The sequence below is a fragment of the Dendronephthya gigantea genome, unplaced genomic scaffold (assembly GCF_004324835.1).
Source record: "Dendronephthya gigantea isolate DGI-Jeju-01 unplaced genomic scaffold, DenGig_1.0 000007F, whole genome shotgun sequence".
NCBI lineage: Eukaryota > Metazoa > Cnidaria > Anthozoa > Malacalcyonacea > Nephtheidae > Dendronephthya > Dendronephthya gigantea.
Genome location: NW_021163017.1, coordinates 1,979,340 through 1,998,576, shown reverse-complemented (window position 1 = coordinate 1,998,576; position 19,237 = coordinate 1,979,340). Strand labels below are relative to the sequence as shown.

The window sequence follows — 19,237 nt, the reverse complement described above, 5'->3', positions numbered from 1 at the left end:
GTGAACTAAGGCCTGTTTTCCACTTCAACCGTGCAATTTTATATTCTCTCTTTCATCCTCTCTTTTTTAATATTAAGTAATTACTGATTAAAAGGTAAAAACGCCCCACGGAAAGTTGTTGTTGTTGTTGGAGCTAGCGTGTAGGAAACTTTAGATAAGCTACGACTACAATATTTTTCATACATTATTCGATCGCTTCTAAAAGCTTAATAATACAGCGCGAGGATTGGTGCAACTGTTCTTACAAAGATATGGCGTGAAATATAACAGATCAATTGCAAGACGCCGATCATTTATCATATGCGTGCATTTAAAGTTTTAAACAGTGTGAGAAAGGGCATTTGCCAATTAATCAGTAGTCGAAAAGCACTCCGTATATATAACCTAACAAGACGTTTATATTCAGTTTTTCCTTCATTAAAGAAGTTTGTTCATTTATGGCGCGTTGATTGCTAAAAGCACATGCAGAGTACACTCATTACATGTTTTATAATTTCATTCTTAAAAGGAATAATTATTCATGAATTTTACAATATGCAATTACATCGATTACATCAGATACATTGAAGTTTATTCCTATACTGTTATTAATATCATAAATTGCATTAAATGTGGTATTATTGTACACCAGATTATATGACACATTTTGAATTTTAACTAGTTTTGTATGACTTTTCCTCGAGTTTATTACCATTAAGGATATCGGCGGGCTATTTTGGTGATGCAGGAAAGAACACAAGGTCCCAAACTATATAAACAGAAGTTAAAAAAATCGGCATCAGGAAAGAGGGTTAACGGGAAGCCTTGGCCAGGAAATTGACGGAACTCCATCGTTAAACGATCCACATTTGAGTTCCACTTGTCTAATGGGATGGTTGTTGCTACTTGGGGTGACCGCAGGCCATGTAATTTTTTTCTTATTATGCTTTTATCTTCATCGCGCATTCCGTTCCACTTTTTTTCTAAATCTCGAAGACGTTTACGGTTTTCCGGTTTGTTGAAGTAGGCAAAACAAGGTGAAAAAAGAGTTTTCAAACTCGTCTCGTCACTTCTGCAAGCAGATTGTACTGTCACAGTACAACCGTTCTGATTCCACGGTGCTGGTGTGCGTGCCAACTTCTTCAAATCTTTAACCAACATCCCGGAGTAACAACTGTCCGCTATTACAACGAGATGCTTGTTCTTCTTTGTGGATTGTCTTGTCAAAGCTATAGTCCACAGCTCAAGAAGGCCTTCCAAGTCACAATAACGAAATTGGTGCAAGCAAAACTCGCCACCTTTTACAGGTCGTTCTGGCTTTATATGCCTTGATGCGGGCTTAAGAATCTCCTTGGAAATTCCAACGGAATGAAGATCAGGGGAAGACAAGCAGTCAAACTTTTGTCTCATCACGGACGCTTGTTCAATTGTAAGACCATGGCCAGTGTAATAAAACAGCACCGTTTGTGGGTCCGAATCTGATTGACTGCGGAATGGATCGAGCAAAGTGTTAAACGCCACATCGACAATTGTTTCAAACTTCTCTGGAGTTATCCACTCATCTGCGGAATTAATCGCTTTCTTAAGATCGAAACACTCCGAATGCTTCAGCCAGTCATAAACCGGCTTGAAATCCAACGAAGAGATGCACTGAGAAACTGAAAGATCCAATTTTTGCGGAGAATATAGTATGACGCTTCCAGGACGCTGGTGCAACCAGGTTTGGTGAAGATGTTTGATGTTTCTTGTCGAAAGTATTCGCCCAATTTGACGCGGTGGGTTTCCAAAAGAACGCAGAAATTGCATTGTTCAGAATACGGTCTTTTTCTCACTTAAGAATTACGTTTATCTTGAAAAGTGACTCTTGTAGCATTTGAAAGATCGGTTTACGGGTGAATGTGGTTGAATAAGCGTTTGGACGCACTTTATATCAAAGCAAATGCAAAACCGAGCTACTGGTGGCAAATCTGTTCGCTTCCGTTTTTAGCCAGCGTTTTCGACGAATCGGGAATCATTTCTATGTATTAGTGTTTATTGAGAGCGTTGGGTTTCTCTTTACAATTTGCATGTTTATGGAGCCAGTGAAACATCGAGTTTCGCTTTCGTGTAAATATTTCGAAAAAGTAATTAAATTCTTGGACTGACTGACAATTATATACTTCTTTGAATTCTTAACCAGCAGCATGTTTAAAATGTGCATGTGGTATGATTTTTTTACATATTTTTCTTTAGTTTCTATATTCCCAGGCAACTTTGATATTCTCACTTTATCCTCTTTTTTTAAAAATCATTTAATTACTGACTAACTGGTAAAGTGCCCCACGGAAAGGTTGGGGCTAGCCTGTTTATAGGGAACTTTAGATTCGCTACGACCACGATATTTCTCATATAATTTTCGCCTCTAGCTTTTCAAAGTACATGGCGATGGATTGGTGCAACTGTTGTGATAAGGATGTTATGTCCAGTGAACTCTATATATATGAAAGGCTCGCTTCAGTTCAAAGTGTAAAGCCAAACATGGCGGATCATGAACGCTGCTTGGGTACCGAATCAGACCTCCACGAAGCGTGAATAATAAACAAACTGCTTTTGTAAATAAATTAACTGCGATATAAAAAGGGTGAGAAAACTTTCAACAGGTGTTTTAAAATTGATAAAAAAAATACGTGCACGGAGAGCAGTTTTGTTATGACAGCCGAATGCATGTCAAAGGCCAAATGACTGAATTCTTAGTATTGTGACATTTTCGAATATTTATTTCCAGTTAAATATACAATTGCAACTTTACTGTCTTTAAAGTGGCTCTTTCCGAATTTTTGATCGTATAAAAACTAGATACTTCAACATGAAAAGAGTAAAAAAAGTGGTGATAAAGGCTAGAAAAGGCCTTTTTGTGAAGAGTTTTTGCATCGCCATAAATACTCAATTATTCTAAATCGTAAACTAAAACTTCAGCAAAGTCTTCTTCACTCTCGGTGTTATCGCAATGCACTGATTCATCTTCGTTCTGGGTTCCAGCCACGATTGTTTTATCACTTACCATCTCGCAAGAAACAATTCAGGAAAATTTGAATTTCGCACGGAAAACGTAACGAATTAAACGTGCGCAGTGTTCAGTCAATCAATTATGACAAAGGGTATTATGACATCACGCTTCTTATATTCCTTGCGCGAAAGACCGGGATTATGGGTAATCAATTAGAGCGATCAATTGTTACATCATTTTATGGTAAACTAGGATTCGGATTGATGGTTGATCGCCCAAATGACGAGTTAGGTTTTTAATTTTCACTTCATTTCTTTGTTTAATAACAGATGCGGCCAAAGAAATTACGTAGCAAATCTGGTCCTATGTATAGACAGAATTATCCGAATTATAACTCTTTTATACATATTATAATCTAATCCTAAACCCAAATCCAATCTTTATCCATAATCTTAACCTTTCACTGAAACTCGAATGTTAATCCCAACTATTACACTGCAAAACATGTGTGTTGTATTTGTTTATTTAAGAATTAAAAAACGAGTCGCGTGCCTTTATGGTGTAATAATGCACGATGGGGGAATGTTGGGAGAATAAGGGAGAAGCTTGCAACTGATTAATTGCCCAAACCGAGAGTTAGGTTCTAGGTTTTCATTTTATTTCCTTATGTGTTTGCCAGGAAATTGAAGGATCTCCAACGTTAATGATCTAGATCTATTATTTGAGTTCAACTTTGGGGGACGGTAGGTTATATAAATGTATACTGTAATTCTTTTGTAATATAAGAAGAAATTATAGGGCAACAACAAAATTTACTTATTTGATCAATAATGAAATTCTCCTTACATGTTATTTAAGATGTTCTTTAAATATTGAATTTATAATTTGTTTACTTTCAGCAAGAGGCGGGAAAATTTCAAAAGCCAGAAGCGTGCATTATGGCCTCACAATGCACGCGCGGTAGCCAATCAAATTGCTCGTTATATCATACTTATATTATAAAGTGTTATAAACACTGTAAAACACAAATGAATTAATACCATTAACATTAACATTTACAATTATTCTTATTGTTATTAAAAGATTACCAGCGTCATACATTATCTATAATAAATTGCATTAAATCCCGTAAGTAAACAGTATAATGCCAAGTTTTTAGAATATAATATACCGGATCTTATTACCTTTTTATCGAGTTTGATAACCATTAAGGATATTGCTAGACTAATCTGACGGCGTAATGAATCGAGCAAAGTGTTAAACGCCACATCGACAATTGTTTTAGACTTCTCTTGAGTCATCCGTTCATCTGTGTAATCAACCGCATTCTTAAGACTGAAACACTCCGAATGCTTCAGCCAGTCATAAACCGCCTTGAAATTCGAAGAAGAATTGGACTGACAAACTGGAAGATCCAAGGGAGAATATAGTATGACGCTTGCAGGACGCTGGGGCAACCAGCGGCGGGGGTCAAGATCTTTGATGTTTTGCATCGAAAGTATTTGCCCAATTTGACGCGGTGGGTTTCGAAAAGCATGCAGAAAATTCATTGTTCAGAATACGGTCTTTTTCTTGCTTAAGAATTACGTTTATCTTGAAAACGACTCTCTTAGTCTTTACCTAAAAGATCGGTCTACTGATTAATGTGGTTGAATAGACGTTGGGAAGCGCTTTCTATCAAAGCCTGAGCAATATATTATAGGTGCCAAATCTGTTCGTTTCGTACCATGTATGTATATAGTCAGCGTTTTCCACGAATCCGAATAATTTCTGTGTAATCAACGCTTATTGAGAGCGTTGGGACGCTCTTTACAAAATGAATGTTTTCCCAAACACAAACCTGAAGAGCAAATAAAACAATTAATGAGTTTCGCTTTCGTGTAAATTTTTCGTAAATTCATTAATTTTGTGCACCAGGCAAGTTCTCTTTAACATATAAAAGGCAAAACAAAACCAGACATCATAAATTATAGAAAATTAAAATTTTCTGGGGGTAATTTCCCTCTTTATAGAAAGGCTTTTTCGAAAGAGTAATTAAATTCATGGGTACTTTTTTGGATAAATTTCTGTGTGAATTCTTAACTATACTGAATACAATTCTATATTTGCTGTATATTTATATGAAAAAGATCTATATTACATTAAACCTATTATTTCAAATTTTATACAAACCTTGTTCGCATGCATGTGAACTAAGGCCTGTTTTCCACTTCAACCGTGCAATTTAATATTTTCTCTTTCATCCTCTCTTTTTTAAAATTAAGTAATTACTGATTAAGCGGTAAAAATGCCCCACGGAAGGTTGTTGTTGTTGTTGGGGCAAGCGTGTAGGAAACTTTAGATAAGCTACGACTACAATATTTTTCATATAATTTCGCTTCTAAAAGCTTAATAATATAGCGCGAGGATTGGTGCAACTGTTGTTACAAAGATATGGCGTGAAATATAACAGATCAATTGCAAGACATCGATGATTTATCATATGCGTGCATTTAAAGTTTTAAATAGTGTGAGAAAGGGCATTTGCCAATTAATAGTAGAAAAGTACTCCGTATATAGCCTAACAAAACGTTTATATTCAGTTTTTCCTGCATTAAAGAAGTTTATTCATTTATGGCGCGTTGATTGCTAAAAACACATGCAGAGTACACTCATCACATGTGTTCATGAATTTTACAATATTCAATTACATCGATTACATCAGATATATTGAAGTTTATTCCTATACTGTTATTAATATCTATATTATAAATTACATTAAATGTGGTATTATTGTACAGCAGATTATATGACACATTTTAGATTTTAACTAGTCTTGTATGACTTTTCCTCGAGTTTATTACCATTAAGGATATCGGCAGGCTATTTTGGCGATGCAGGAAACAACACAAGGTGCCAAACTATATAAACAGAAGTTAAAAAAATCGGCATCAGGAAAGAGGGTTAACGGGAAGCCTTGACCAGGAAAATGACGGAACTCCATCGTTAAACGATCTACATTTGAGTTCAACTTGTCTAGTGGGATGGTTGTTGCTATTTGGGGTGACCGTAGGCCATATAATTTTTTTCTCATCTTGTTTTTCTTTTCATCGCGCATTCCGTTCCACTTTTTTTCTAAATCTCGAAGACGTTTACGGTTTTCCGGTTTGTTAAAGTGGACAAAACAAGGTGAGAAAAGAGCCTTTACACTCGTCTCGTCGCTTCTAGAAGCAGATTGTACTGTCACAGTACAACCGTTCTGATTCCACGGTGCTGGTGTGCGTGCCAACTTTTGTAAATCTTTAACCAACATCCCGGAGTTACAACTGTCCGCTATAACTACGAGATGCTTGTTCTTCTTCGTGGATTGTTTTGTCAAAGCTATAGTCCACAGCTCAAGAAGGCCTTCCAAGTCACAATAACCAAATTTGTGCAAACAAAATTCACCACCTTTTAGAGGTCGTTCTGGCTTTATATATCTTGCCGCGGGTTTAAGAATCTCCTTGGAAATTCCAACGGAATCGAGATCAGGGGAAGAGAAGTAGTCAAACTTTTGTCTCATCATGGACGCTTGTTTAATTGTAAGACCGTGGCCAGTGTAATAAAACAGCACCGTTTCTGGCTCCGAATCTGATTGACTGCGGAATGGATCGAGCAAGATGTTAAACGCCACATCGACAATTGTTTCAAACTTCTCTGGAGTTATCCACACATCTGCGGAATTGATCACCTCCTTAAGATCGAAACACTCCGAATGCTTCAGCAAGTCATAAACCGGCTTGAAATCCAACGAAGAAATGCACTTATAAACTGAAGGATCCAATTTCTTGGGAGAATATAGTATGACGCTTGCAGGACGCTGGTGCAACCAGGTTTGGTGAAGATGTTTGATGTTTTGCGTCGAAAGTATTCGCCCAATTTGACGCAGTGGGTTTCCAAAAGCACGCAGAAATTTCATTGTTCAGAATACAGTCTTTTTCTTGCTTAAGAATTACGTTTATCTTGAAAAGCGACTCTTGTTGTACCTAAAAGATCGGTCTACTGATCAATGTGGTTGAATATGCGTTTGGACGAACTTTATATCAAAGCAATTGCAAAACCGAGCAGTAGGTGGTAAATCTGTTCGTTTCGTATGCGTTTAGCGAGCGTTTTCGACCAATCGGGAATCATTTCTATCTATCAGTGTTTATTGAGGACGTTGGGTTTCTTTTTACAATTTGAATGTTGTTCCAAGCACAAACACGTGGAGCCAGTAAAACATCGAGTTTCGCTTTTGTGTAAAGTAATTATAAATTCTTGGAATTGACAAATTCTTTCTATACTTCAGTGAATTCTTAACTACTGCATGGATACAATTCTAATACTTGCTATATATTCATATGACTAAAGACTATATGTTCATGCATGTGAACTATTTAAAGATGAGTGAAGCTGCCAATGAGATACATGTTTTAAAGAATAAGCCTGAAGGTGATGTTGCTGACTGCGGCGTATCATGTGATGGTAGCTGGCAGAGACGAGGATATGCATCTCTAAATGGTTGTGTCACTGCGATCTCCATGGACACAGGAAAAGTTGTCGATGTTGAAGTGCTCTGTAGATTTTGCAAGCAATGTAAGAAGCATGAGGAGGATGATGACACACCAAAGAACAATGCTCGGGAAATTGACCACAAGACAAAGTGTAAAGTTAATTTTGAAGGATCAGCACCAGCGATGGAACCAGAAGGAGTTGTTAGAATTTTTCAACGTTCTGTGAAGGAGAAGAAGCTGCGGTACACAGAGTATTTTGGTGATGGGACAGCAAGAGCCATGGTGTTGTCAAAGATGTGTACCTCAGTGGTGATGATGGTGTGAAGGTGGCAAAAAAAGAGTGTGTTGGCCACGTGCAAAAAAGGGTCGGTACGGCTCTTCGGAAATTTCGCAAAGAGAATAAAGGCATGGGTGGAAAGGGTAAGCTAACTGACAAGATGATAGACAAGCTTCAAAACTATTATGGAATAGCAATTAGAAGCAACCCTGGAAACCTGGATGCAATGAAGAAGGCAATATTGGCTAGCTTATTCCACTGTGCCTCGTCAGAAAACAACAAGTGGCACACTGCCTACTGCCCAGCTGGTGAAGATAGCTGGTGTGGCTTTATGAGAGACAAAGCAACAGGGACAAATGAATATAAGCATGGTAAAAGCTTACCCATCTCTGTTGTGACAGCAATGAAGCCAATATATGCTAGGTTAAGTGATAATGAGTTATTATCAAAGTGCCTTGACTGCAAAACACAGAACCAAAATGAATCATTCAATGGCATGGTGTGGAATCGTTTGCCAAAGCAGGTGTTTGTTGGTTCTGATGTGCTGCATTTGGGTGTTTATGATGCTGTTTCCCACTTCAACATTGGTGCTAGTGCTTCTATCAAGACACTTAAGAAGATGGGTATTAGTAGTGGTGACTGGTGTTCAACAAGGTGCTCCTTGGCTGATCAGCAACACGTAAAAGGCGCTGAGAGAAAATCAGCAGGGAAGGTGAAGAACAGAAGAAGACTGGTTAGAGCAAAAAGAAAGTCCAAGGGAGACAAGCAGAAGCAACAGAAGGACCAACATATGCCTGTGGAGAATTTTAGGCTCATCAGTGAAGATTAAATGTACTTTCTTACTGGTTCTCAACGTGCAAAACTTTAAAGTTAATTGATGCAATTTTGAATTTCTACCCAAATAGCCATACGGAAAAAATGATATCTCCTAAAATAATGGACCAATTGACTTGAAATTTTCTGTGAATATGTGTTATGTATCTATCCTGTGAACTAGGATCTTTTGGATATGTTGAATGAACTAGGCACAATCACTGTTTGTAGGAGAAAAAACGGATGGAAAATACATGTAACATGTTTTTGTTCTTAAAAAAGTAGCTAAAACTCAATATTTTTAAAAGATCCTAGTTCACAGCATTGATCTGATATAACAGTATCTATTTTCATCAATTTTGAACAATTATCACCTAAAATGGCTTTGTAATCATTTTTAGCGCAACCCCATTGTTATAGCTGCTGGGGGTAATTATCTTAATAACCATGGCAACAAGTGTTCTTAAAACTGAGTCATTCCTCATCAATTTGTCAGAAGAAATGTTTCATGCAAAAAAATTTATTAAAAATCGCATTTAAGCAAATAAAATTAATTTGATATTTATTTTTACTCGGGCTACTGTGGTAGCCGAGTCTAGGTTTCGCGAATATTATTTTTTTCGTGTCGCAGGCTTAGTCTTCCGCGCAGACAATCGCGTATTTACAGACAATACAGTGTATCAATATAGCTCAGTTTCAGTGCAGTGTATTTATTGAGCCCGAGTTAACGCCTGCCGGGCGTCTTGTTATATCTTAATATTAATTTATTGTAAAATTTAGCAAATACAACCTGCCTTAGCTTACCTTGTTCAGAACAAATCAATGATTTCAAATAAGCTTCTTTGTGAGTGAGTTTTTATGAAATACGTAATTTAGACTGCGCAATGAAAATTAAATATTTACGATTTCTAAAGTTGTAACCTGTTTGCATGGCTATTGTATTTCATAATAATAATTGCGAGTGTTTCCTTTGTAAGCGAGTCCCCATGTAAATAATGGGGACTTGTGTGTAAATTTCACGATTGTTCAGTGATATTATGATAGTGATAAAACGCCTTTCATTTTGATGTGTTGATAATGGGTGCAGGTAAATTCTCTTTCAACTTTCTATTCACCTGTTGTTATGCAAGTTTCTATTCACCTGTTATTATGCAAGTTTCTATTCACCTGTTGTTATGCTGAATGATGATGATCTTTGAATGTCTCGTACTTAATAATCACTGGTCAGTATATGACTATATGGAGATGAGTCCTGAAATGAAACGTTAAATTACGTTGTTGTAAAGTTGAAAAGGAAAAAACATTTACAGCCATCCATTAATATTTTTAGTATTTTTAAAAGAAAATTTGCGGTTGTTCAACTTGCGGTTCCACAACCAAACACTGCATTTCAATAGCTTTTAAGCGCGCAATGCGTGATGGTAGTTGATTATAAGTTAATTTGAGTTGTGGTTTCGCCATGTTTAGGAGCGATTGTATTTTAACAAAGAAGCAAGAAGAATCGGCATTGCAATCGAGAAAATGTTTAAATGTTTCCATGATGTACTTCATGCCGCATGACATGTAACACCACAACGTTATGTACTCTCGAGTATTACCCTTGGATGATTAATTGACTTGTCATTGCAATGCAACCGCAACTTAATCACAAACACAATAAAAGTATAAAATTAAAATAAAATATCGATCATCATAATTTTATGAAATTCCAATCTCAAAGCCAGAGTTGAGAGATTTTGTTCAGACTGAGATTATTTATAAGTTTATATGAATCATAGATCTATAATTGACCATATATATTTAGAGACAAATAATAACATGGAAGACTGCCCTAAAAAGTGTGTCAGTCAGTCAGTGTTTAATTTTTAGTTTAGTTGGTTTAAAAGTTCAAAATAGACAATAAAACTAAAAGTATAATTATGGGAATTTGGAATGATACACATGCATATTGTGTATCTTAAGGTTTGTTCACACGAACCAATTTTGTTGGATCCAATTCACCTCTGATGGATGTTTTATAGTCTGTTGTCTTAGCAATCCACTGAAGCCAATGCACTACTGCTTTGTCAATAACCGACTATATTTCATAACGTCAGAACTCAGAAGTGAATTGGATCCAACAAAATTGGATGGTGTGAACAGACTTTATATATGCATAAATTTGATCCAATATAACCAAGGAGCAGCGTGACCAAACTTCCGAGTCTTCAAACAACTTAGCATCAAATGTGGTATTTAACAACTGCCAAAATAGACAAAACACTTCTCGACGTTTCGACCTGAGGGCCTTCGTCAGGAGAGTTAGTACTAACTCATACTAACTCTCCTGACGAAGGCCCTCAGCTCGAAACGTCGAGAAGTGTTTTGTCTATTTTGGCAGTTGTTAAATACCACATTTGATGCTAAGTTACATAAATTTGAGTTCACCCAACCGATATTCACGATATCAGGATTTTTGCTTTATCGGTTGCTGGGTGAAAACCTTGGCTTGACAATAGTCTCAAGGATGTTGAAACTATGCAACTTGAACCACTCCAATTACATCTCTTTGCATTTAAACAAAAACGTATGCCCTATTTGTTTGACGTCGTTAATACATTAAAAACATTTTACGTCAGAGAAAATAGAATTTAACTTGTATTAATATTTAACTTACTTTATTCGGTGCACATCCTTGTCCTTGATATACGAAACAGGTTCTGCTATACAACGTTTTTAAAACGTCTAGAATTTAGACTACGCATGCAATGTTACATTCATTAAATATTTATAATTTCTAAAACGAAGTTGCATGATTCTAAAAATGATAACATATGTAGACCACCAGGAGCTTTATCGCAATATTGAAAACAATTAAAAACAGTTTGAAACCTAATTGGATTTTTGTATTTTCAAAATAAGTTATGTATTTCTTACGCTTTTTTGGCTTTTAGATGTCGATGTAATATCTAACCTGCTCAGTGCTCATTTCTATGCATGCATGGCCACTTTGTGCTTGTAAACTACATTAGTAATCAATGTAAACCATTAGATTTCGTTTTGCATATATGTGGAAGGGAGGTCTCTTTCGTTTTATTTAATTTATTCCTATGACTTAGTCTCGACAGGTGTGTGAGAGTGTCTTTATTTTGTCCTTAAACTGCATGTGTCATACAAAATTGCTTGTGCATTGGTGGTTAGTCTGTTCATTGAAACGTGTTTCCGTGTTAAATTGCGTCTAGAATTTTTCTTTACAAACTTAATACAATGACCATACTTATGTGTATAGAAAGTTATGCATTCTTTATCTCAAACATTTCATTGCTTTTTTCAATCAGCTAAATACTATTGAATATTTTTTGTTTAAAAACTGAAATAATAATATTTTAGAAAAAAGTATACGTGGCACAACCGTGGCAAGGCTTAAACCACAGTTAAACCAACCCGTCATGCAACATCCTCTTCATTTGCATCCTCGTTTTCCCGATGGCTATGTTTCAAGATATAGAAATCGTCCGGGCGTAGTGAAATCTCAAAAATTCGTTTGTTGATAATTTTAATTCAGTGAAAACGTAGGCATAGGGCGACTCATAAATGGGTTCAGTTCCTTTAGGAAACCTCAAGTTTTTGAATCAATTCCGCCAAGTCAAAACAATTTCTGTCCATCACTAGCTTAGATTGACAGGCCCTGGGCAAGAGGTTGATAGGTTGCGACCACTGAGCTATAATAGGGAGTTTGAGCAAGGCAACGAAGTACGAAGACGAAGACAAACTTCACAATTTTAAAACGTCTGCGCATCATTTGCGCATACTCCGCTTAAACGCGAATGTTAATCCAAACTATTACACTGCAAAACACGTGTGTTGTATACATTGTTATAAACACTGTAAAACACAGATATATTAATACCATTAATATTAACATTTACAATTATTCTTATTGTTATTAAAAGATTACCACCGTCATACATTATCTATAATAATATGCATTAAATGCATCCCGTAAGTAAACAGTACTGATACTGCCAAGTTTTTAGAATATAATATACCCGGGTTTTATGACACTTGAGAATAATTTGGTTTTCTGGATTATATTAAAAAGTCGCATTTTAAGATTCAAAATAATATACTTTATAGTTTTTAAAGTATAATATGATGGGTCTTATCACTTTTTCTCGAGTTTGATAACTATTAAGGAATAAGGATATTAATTGCTAGGCCAATCTGACATTACAAGCGTGCAAGATCAAATGGATTAAGCCAACAGAATTTAAAAAATTCGGCATCACGAAAGAGTGTTAACGGGAAGCCTTGGCCAGGAATCTCATGAAACATCATCGTTAGACGATCTACATTTGGGTTCAACTTGTCTAGTGGGATGGTGGTTGCTACTTGGGGTGACGGGAGGGTACGGAAACGTTTTCTGAACTCGCTTTTATGTTCATCGCGCATTCCGATCCACTTTTCTTTTAAATTTCGAAGATGTTCACGGTTTTCGGGTTTGTTGAAGTGAACAAAGCAAGATGAGAAATCAGGTTTGAAAAATGCTTCGTCGCTTCTAGAAGCAGATTGTACTGTCACAGTACAACCATTCTCGTTCCACGGCGCGGCTTTGCGTTTCAACTTCTTCAAATCTTCAACAAACATCCCAGAGTAACAACTGTCCGCTATTACAATGAGATGCTTGTTCTTCTTCGTGGATTGTTTTGTCAAAGCTATAGTCCACAGCTCAAGAAGGCCTTCCAAGTCACAATAACCAAACTGGCGCAAGTAAAACTCACCACCTTTCAGAGGTCGTTCTGGCTTTATGTATTCTGCTGCGGGCCCGAGCATCTCTCTGGAGATTCCAACATCATCCAGCTTAAGCTGAGGTCCGGGGGAGCTGGTGTGCAGTGAATTCTCATCTTTTCCACTTGGCTTTGACTTCCTTAAGCCATGGCCAGTATAGTAAAACAGCACTGTCTCCGGGTCTGATTGACTGCGGAATTTCGGATCGAGTAGGGTATTAAACGCAACACGAACAATGTTTTGAAACTTCTCTCGAGTCACCACTGCGGAGTCAATCGTTTTTTTAAGATTGAAATGGGTCGTAGAACTTAACCAGTCATAAACATTTTGAAAGTCGGTTTTCAATTTTGGCGGAGGACCCGATAAATCTACCCTTCCAGGTGAATCTAACTTCCTTGGAGAATATAGTAAAACGCTGGCAAGAGGTCCATGGTGTATTGTTGCTTTTTGAAGACGTTTGATATTTTGGTTCGAAAGTATTCGCCCAATTTGACGGTGGTTTCCCAAAGCGCAAAGAAAATTCATCGTTGTGAATGCAGTCCAATCAATATTTGCAAAAAGAATAACCTCTTGTAACCACTCTTGTAACGACGGTTTGCTGCTGGATCGGTGTATGGATGAATGCAGTTTAATAAGTATAGGGACGCACTTTATACCGCGCAAATGCAAAGCTATATGAGCAGGTATTGGTGACGAAACGCTTCGTTTGGTATGCATTTTCGAAGAATCGATACGTAATTCTGTGTAATCAGTGCCAAGTGAAAGCGTTGCGACGCTATTTACATTTCTTTCCCAAACACAGAAACGAACGTAGTGAAGCGGCGAACATGAAGTTCACTTTCGCTATCGTGTTAAATGTTAATCTTCTGCAAGACATATTTGCACAAAACGTATATGATTTAAAAAGATTTTGTTAAAACATGCAGTGAATCCTTACTAAAAGAGGCCAGTGTTTGTTAACAAAGACTTCTTGTACTTGCATTTGTGCATTCTTTAGAATAATAAATACACTCGTATATACTGGCAAAAAGAATTATCTTCACCCGGAAGCGTTTACAAGATCGTTCTGTGGATGAATGTGGACATCAGTAGCTCATTAATGTCATCAATAGGCATGAGGATGTTCTTTAGCACAACACTTGCCTGTAAAAATATTTTGATAGCAAGAATACTGTGAATGTGAATATCCTTTTTTGGTATCTTAGATTATTTATATCGTATGCCACAATGGTGGTCAGGCAATTATGGACTAACTACTGCAAGGAAGTCCTCCACAGTTCCCTGGTAAAGCAAAGTTATTAGCAAAGCTCGGTGATACAATTAGTATAGGTAATTTGTGGTAAAACGTATTGGGTTCGCTGTGCCGCCCTGGCTGCTGTTCGGTTTCCAAGAGGAAGACGCCATAATCACTTCACAACAACTTGTAGGGCAACAAATTGATCAAAGATGGGATGTTTACAATCTTCCGAAACAAAATCTGAACAAGAAAATGACAATGCCGAAACTAAACCGAAAGTTTATAGCTGGTATGTATCGGTGAATATGTTTATTGCATTGTTAATAATGCTTTAATTTGAGTATTTGGATATTTTGTGTGAGATATGGCATATCAATGTGTATATTTGGATTGTAATATAGCAGAACTGATATAAACTTCTGAGATCGTTTCGTTCTGTGAAAGACAAAGCATAAAAACGTTAAATTCACAAGCTTGGGACTTCCACGATTGGATTGTAAAGCTTTCAAATGCAAACAAATATATTTCATAGGTTCTTCATAGGTGGGCAGATGTTCATGTCGAAAACACATTCAGGCCAGCGACTTTCATGTCTGCGTAATCAAATTAGGACGAACTCCGTGTACATTGATTCGTACGACTGCAGTTAAATAAAATAGCTGCAGAGCATAAAAGCCCCCAATGTACATTTAATTTCTTGGCAGTTGGCACAGCATGGCCAAAATTGGCACCGATGCAGATTTCATCTTTGCTCAACCTTTGTATTAATAGGTTTCATGGCAAATAGGTACTCTTACCAAACACCATACATGCTTGACCTAATTACCAATACATTAGGTAGAACATGTATGAAGTTTGGTATTCATGAGTACTCCTTTGCAATACTGTATTCTTATAGCTGTCCCCATAAATTACCCCAAGTATGACTAATATGGAATGCTTAGAAGAAAATATACTAGGTCTAAGAAAAAGCTGGTCCATGAATAAAATGTTATTCTGGAGAATGAATAACTTACTTGAATTGATAGTTAATTAATTAACCTAGCAGTATTCTATAGTTGCAGTGCCTCTATGCATACAAGCAATGTCATTCAATTGCTACCTTCACAATAGGTAAACCATAGCGACCATTTTATAGGGAAAAACGAGGCAATATTGATCCAAATGATTACATCACAGAACAACTAAAGGATGAGACTGTTGGAAAGTTGCCTGGGAAACTAAATGGTCAACAGTACATCATCCAAAATTGTGAGGTCAGTAGTTAACTCAAGTTACTCAACCCTTGATTTGTACATTTGTACAAGTGATGTAAAAGTAAAAATTCCTGATAAAATTCTCTTATAGCAAATAACCTCCCGATTTCCTTTTTTTTCATTCAGGGATGTAAGATATACATATTTGATCACACTGCTACAGTCACTGTTGATGATTGTGTGGATTGTAAGATATTCCTTGGACCCAGTAAAGGCAGGTATGTGGGTGACTCGGGTGTTTGTGTGCAGGGGCCGGTTGTATGAAAGCTGGATAGCGCTATCCACCGAATAGTGAATTTTTCAACTGTTCTAAAAATGCTCGAAAAGCAATAAAATTTCAGCTTTGGGATGAAAAATTATTAAAGAGGGTCCCTAATACTAAGATTTAATCGAAGTTATACCACAAAACGGGCAATTTTGAAGCGATTGAAAAAACCACTATCTGGTGGATAGCGCTATCCTGTTTTCATACAACCAGCCCCAGATATTTATTTACATATTACTGCCACTGAATTCCATTCTTATTTTTCAGTGTTTACATTAGAGATTGCAAAGATTGCAGTTTTGTCCTAGCTTGTCAGCAATTTAGGTAAGGAACACTGTATTCTTATACAATGAACAGAATATTTGTGTTTTGTAACATTTTTACAAAGTAACTATTTCAACTTTTTGTTTAATATATTTTAGGACGAGAGATTGTAAAAGGCTGGATATCTTTCTGTGCTGTAACACTCAGCCTATCATAGAGTCTTCAACTGGCATGAAGTTTGCTTGTTTCCAATATAACTACCCTGAATTAGAAGGTAGGGAATGTCTATTGAGTAAAATGGATTTATGGATAATTTATAGTAGGATATATGATGAAACGTTAAGTAAAATAATATATAAAATAACATGCATATTTCAATAAGGCCATCTAAACACAGAAATTTATTTCGCTTTTAGAAATCAAACTTGGAAATAAAACAATTACTTAATGGTTTCCTGTGTTTGGATGGCCTGATCCAAACACTTGGGAATGTGGTTGGAGTTAAACCTCTCGCAAAAAAAGAGTTTTTTGGCTCGCTTTTCTAAACTCTCGCAAGATTCCTGCGTTCTTGGATCAGGCCATCCAAACACAGAAACCAACAAGTAATTGTTTATTATAAGTTGTGTTTCATCATCAAACCATCTTTTGCTTTTATATAGATCAGTTTGATGCAGCTGGTCTCAGTCTCTATAACAATAACTGGAGCAGTATTCATGACTTTACGCCCGCTGCTGACGTTGAAACATGGTCACTTTTACCAGAGGTATTGTTTAAAGTACTTAGTAATCTATCCTGGGCACAGTTAACCTTGTCTTCCATCACATGTTACATCGTAGTCTATTACTGTCATCTTACATTTCTACATATAAAACCGTTCACAAAAGGTGATGTGCTTGTGCAGTCCATAATGTAAACAAATGTTTTGCTTACATTTCAAATTTGTTTGACCAACTTTAGCCGATTTACTTGTTTAAATATTTCTCAAAAAATGTGCTGTATATACTTTTCATATCTAAGACGATATGACAAATGCTTGAACACCAAATACAATATGTTTTCAACTCTAGAATGCGAAAGTTTCAGACTATGTTCCATTACCACCTGTTGATTCCTTTCCTGAGATAGAAGTTTCAGCAGATTCGGATTCCAGCATTGTTCCTTTGACTTTGGGTAGCAGAAGGAAAAAATCAGATGAGGTATTCAAGAAAGTCATAAATCTGTACATATTTCCATTCTCTCTATTTTTACTTGCATGAAAAACTTGTTTAACATAATAATAAAGTGAAGTGTAAATCCGTTTTTCAAGATATCAAATGGGGTTGTATTCTCTATAGTTGTATAATTTATTAAATTACTTGTTCAGTAGTAAAAAACGTTTAAGCGATGTTTTTCAAAAACGACTCTGCTTTGTTTTCAGTCATGTTTGGTTGTGTTCTATCCAGGACCAGAAGCAAGAAACAATGTAAAATCGTACTTGCGGGAAGTTAAAACGAAGGTACTAAGATATTTCATAATTAGTATATCCTTTGGTACATAAGTTTAATATTGCTAGTTCTATAGATAGGGTGAGTAGTTTTGTCAATACTGAGCCTTCACTACTTCCACTTTTATTGGTCAGCGAACATTCGCTTTTTGATACTTCGTTTTATTGGACTACTTTTAACAACATCATATGAACGCATAGACCTCGTATCAACTGGTTCAAACCAAAGAGGTTCAAATGACCATTGAAGATGCCCAAAGGGTGTTTGGAAGTGAACACGATGGAAGCAGTATTCAACAAGGTACATATAGTCAATAATGAATCATAACCATGTGCAGCCACGACCATGTACAAAGTTGTATGATATTATTTCTATGCTCTTTCAACGATTGTCGAATGTCTACTTCTGCATCTTAATACCTCTGCGTTTTATATTTCGTAATATTTCTTATTTCTCTGTTCTCGTATTATAGTCTGTGTTTTTCCTTATAGTTCTTGTAATTCGCTCCGCTTGTTTTAGGTGCTGTCATTGGTTTAGAAATCAACGGCGATGGCTGCGTGAAGACTTGCAATGAATTGTTGGACACGTTATTGGAAGGGAGAAACAAATCTGAACTTGTGTTTATATCAAGAAGTAAAGAGAAGTCAGCTAAAAATATAGATGATTTTTATAATTTTGTCGATATGACCATGTCATAACACAGTGCTGCACATGCATAGATTGTAAAATATTGTATTAATTGTATAGAATATAGAAGTTTATTATATTAATTTATATCTTGCAAAATAATGTGCGATGACTACCTGCGATTCATTTGAAATCAATTAAAGTTAGGGTCTTTCTGAGTAACTTTGTATTTGATAACTACAGGGTGTCCAAAAAGTCCCCTCTATTGAAATCAAGCCTTTGTTAGAATTTGATTGCCGTAATATTATGATAAACCCAATTGAAAGCAGGACGCTTTATTTGAATGCCTCAACCTAATAACTATGCTATTTACACACTACTGCTTTGATCATGCATTCAAATTCCAACAAAAGCTTCATTTCAATAGGGGGGACACCCTGTACATAAGGGCTTCGGTGTGCATCAGTCAAACTTACTCAGTAAACTTTAAATCAGATATTCATGAAGTTGCATAATTCAATGAGGCCTATGGAGTATGGGGTGCTTCAATAGAAATTTAAATTGTTTTTCTAAAGGAAAGAAAGGTTAAACGACTTCTTAAAGCACAGACGTATAATTAGTGGCACAAGGCGTTGAATGTATCTACTTATGCAAATTTAGCGCTTTCAGGTTTTCTAATGCACGTTGCCGTTGGTGGAATAATCGGCAAAAGCTATCTTGAAATTTTGTGGTTTTACCATTAACTTAGAATGAGAGAACTTGGTAAATGTA

At 36.3% G+C, this 19,237-nt stretch overlaps 1 protein-coding gene and 1 long non-coding RNA gene across 3 annotated transcripts; one reads left to right on the top strand and one right to left on the bottom strand.

Moving 5' to 3' along the window:
- Positions 1-3,924: 3,924 nt before the first annotated feature.
- Positions 3,925-11,275, bottom strand: LOC114517235. 2 transcript variants are annotated; one of them, XR_003686364.1, is made up of 3 exons: positions 11,223-11,275; positions 9,734-9,818; positions 3,925-4,585 (listed from the first exon to the last, which is right to left on the bottom strand). It is a non-coding gene; the product is annotated as an uncharacterized LOC114517235 (long non-coding RNA). The 2 variants fall into 2 exon arrangements; XR_003686365.1 differs by lacking the exon at positions 3,925-4,585 and adding an exon at positions 6,367-6,969.
- Positions 11,276-14,716: 3,441 nt separating this feature from the next.
- LOC114517104 (protein XRP2-like) lies at positions 14,717-18,733 on the top strand. Its single transcript, XM_028536751.1, has 10 exons — positions 14,717-14,859; positions 15,709-15,826; positions 15,953-16,044; positions 16,359-16,415; positions 16,514-16,629; positions 17,015-17,118; positions 17,423-17,551; positions 17,773-17,850; positions 18,040-18,139; positions 18,359-18,733. The coding sequence occupies exons 1-10, from the start codon at positions 14,780-14,782 to the stop codon at positions 18,535-18,537; spliced, it is 1,053 nt and encodes a 350-aa protein (XP_028392552.1). The 5' UTR covers positions 14,717-14,779; the 3' UTR covers positions 18,538-18,733.
- The last annotated feature ends 504 nt before the right edge of the window (positions 18,734-19,237 follow it).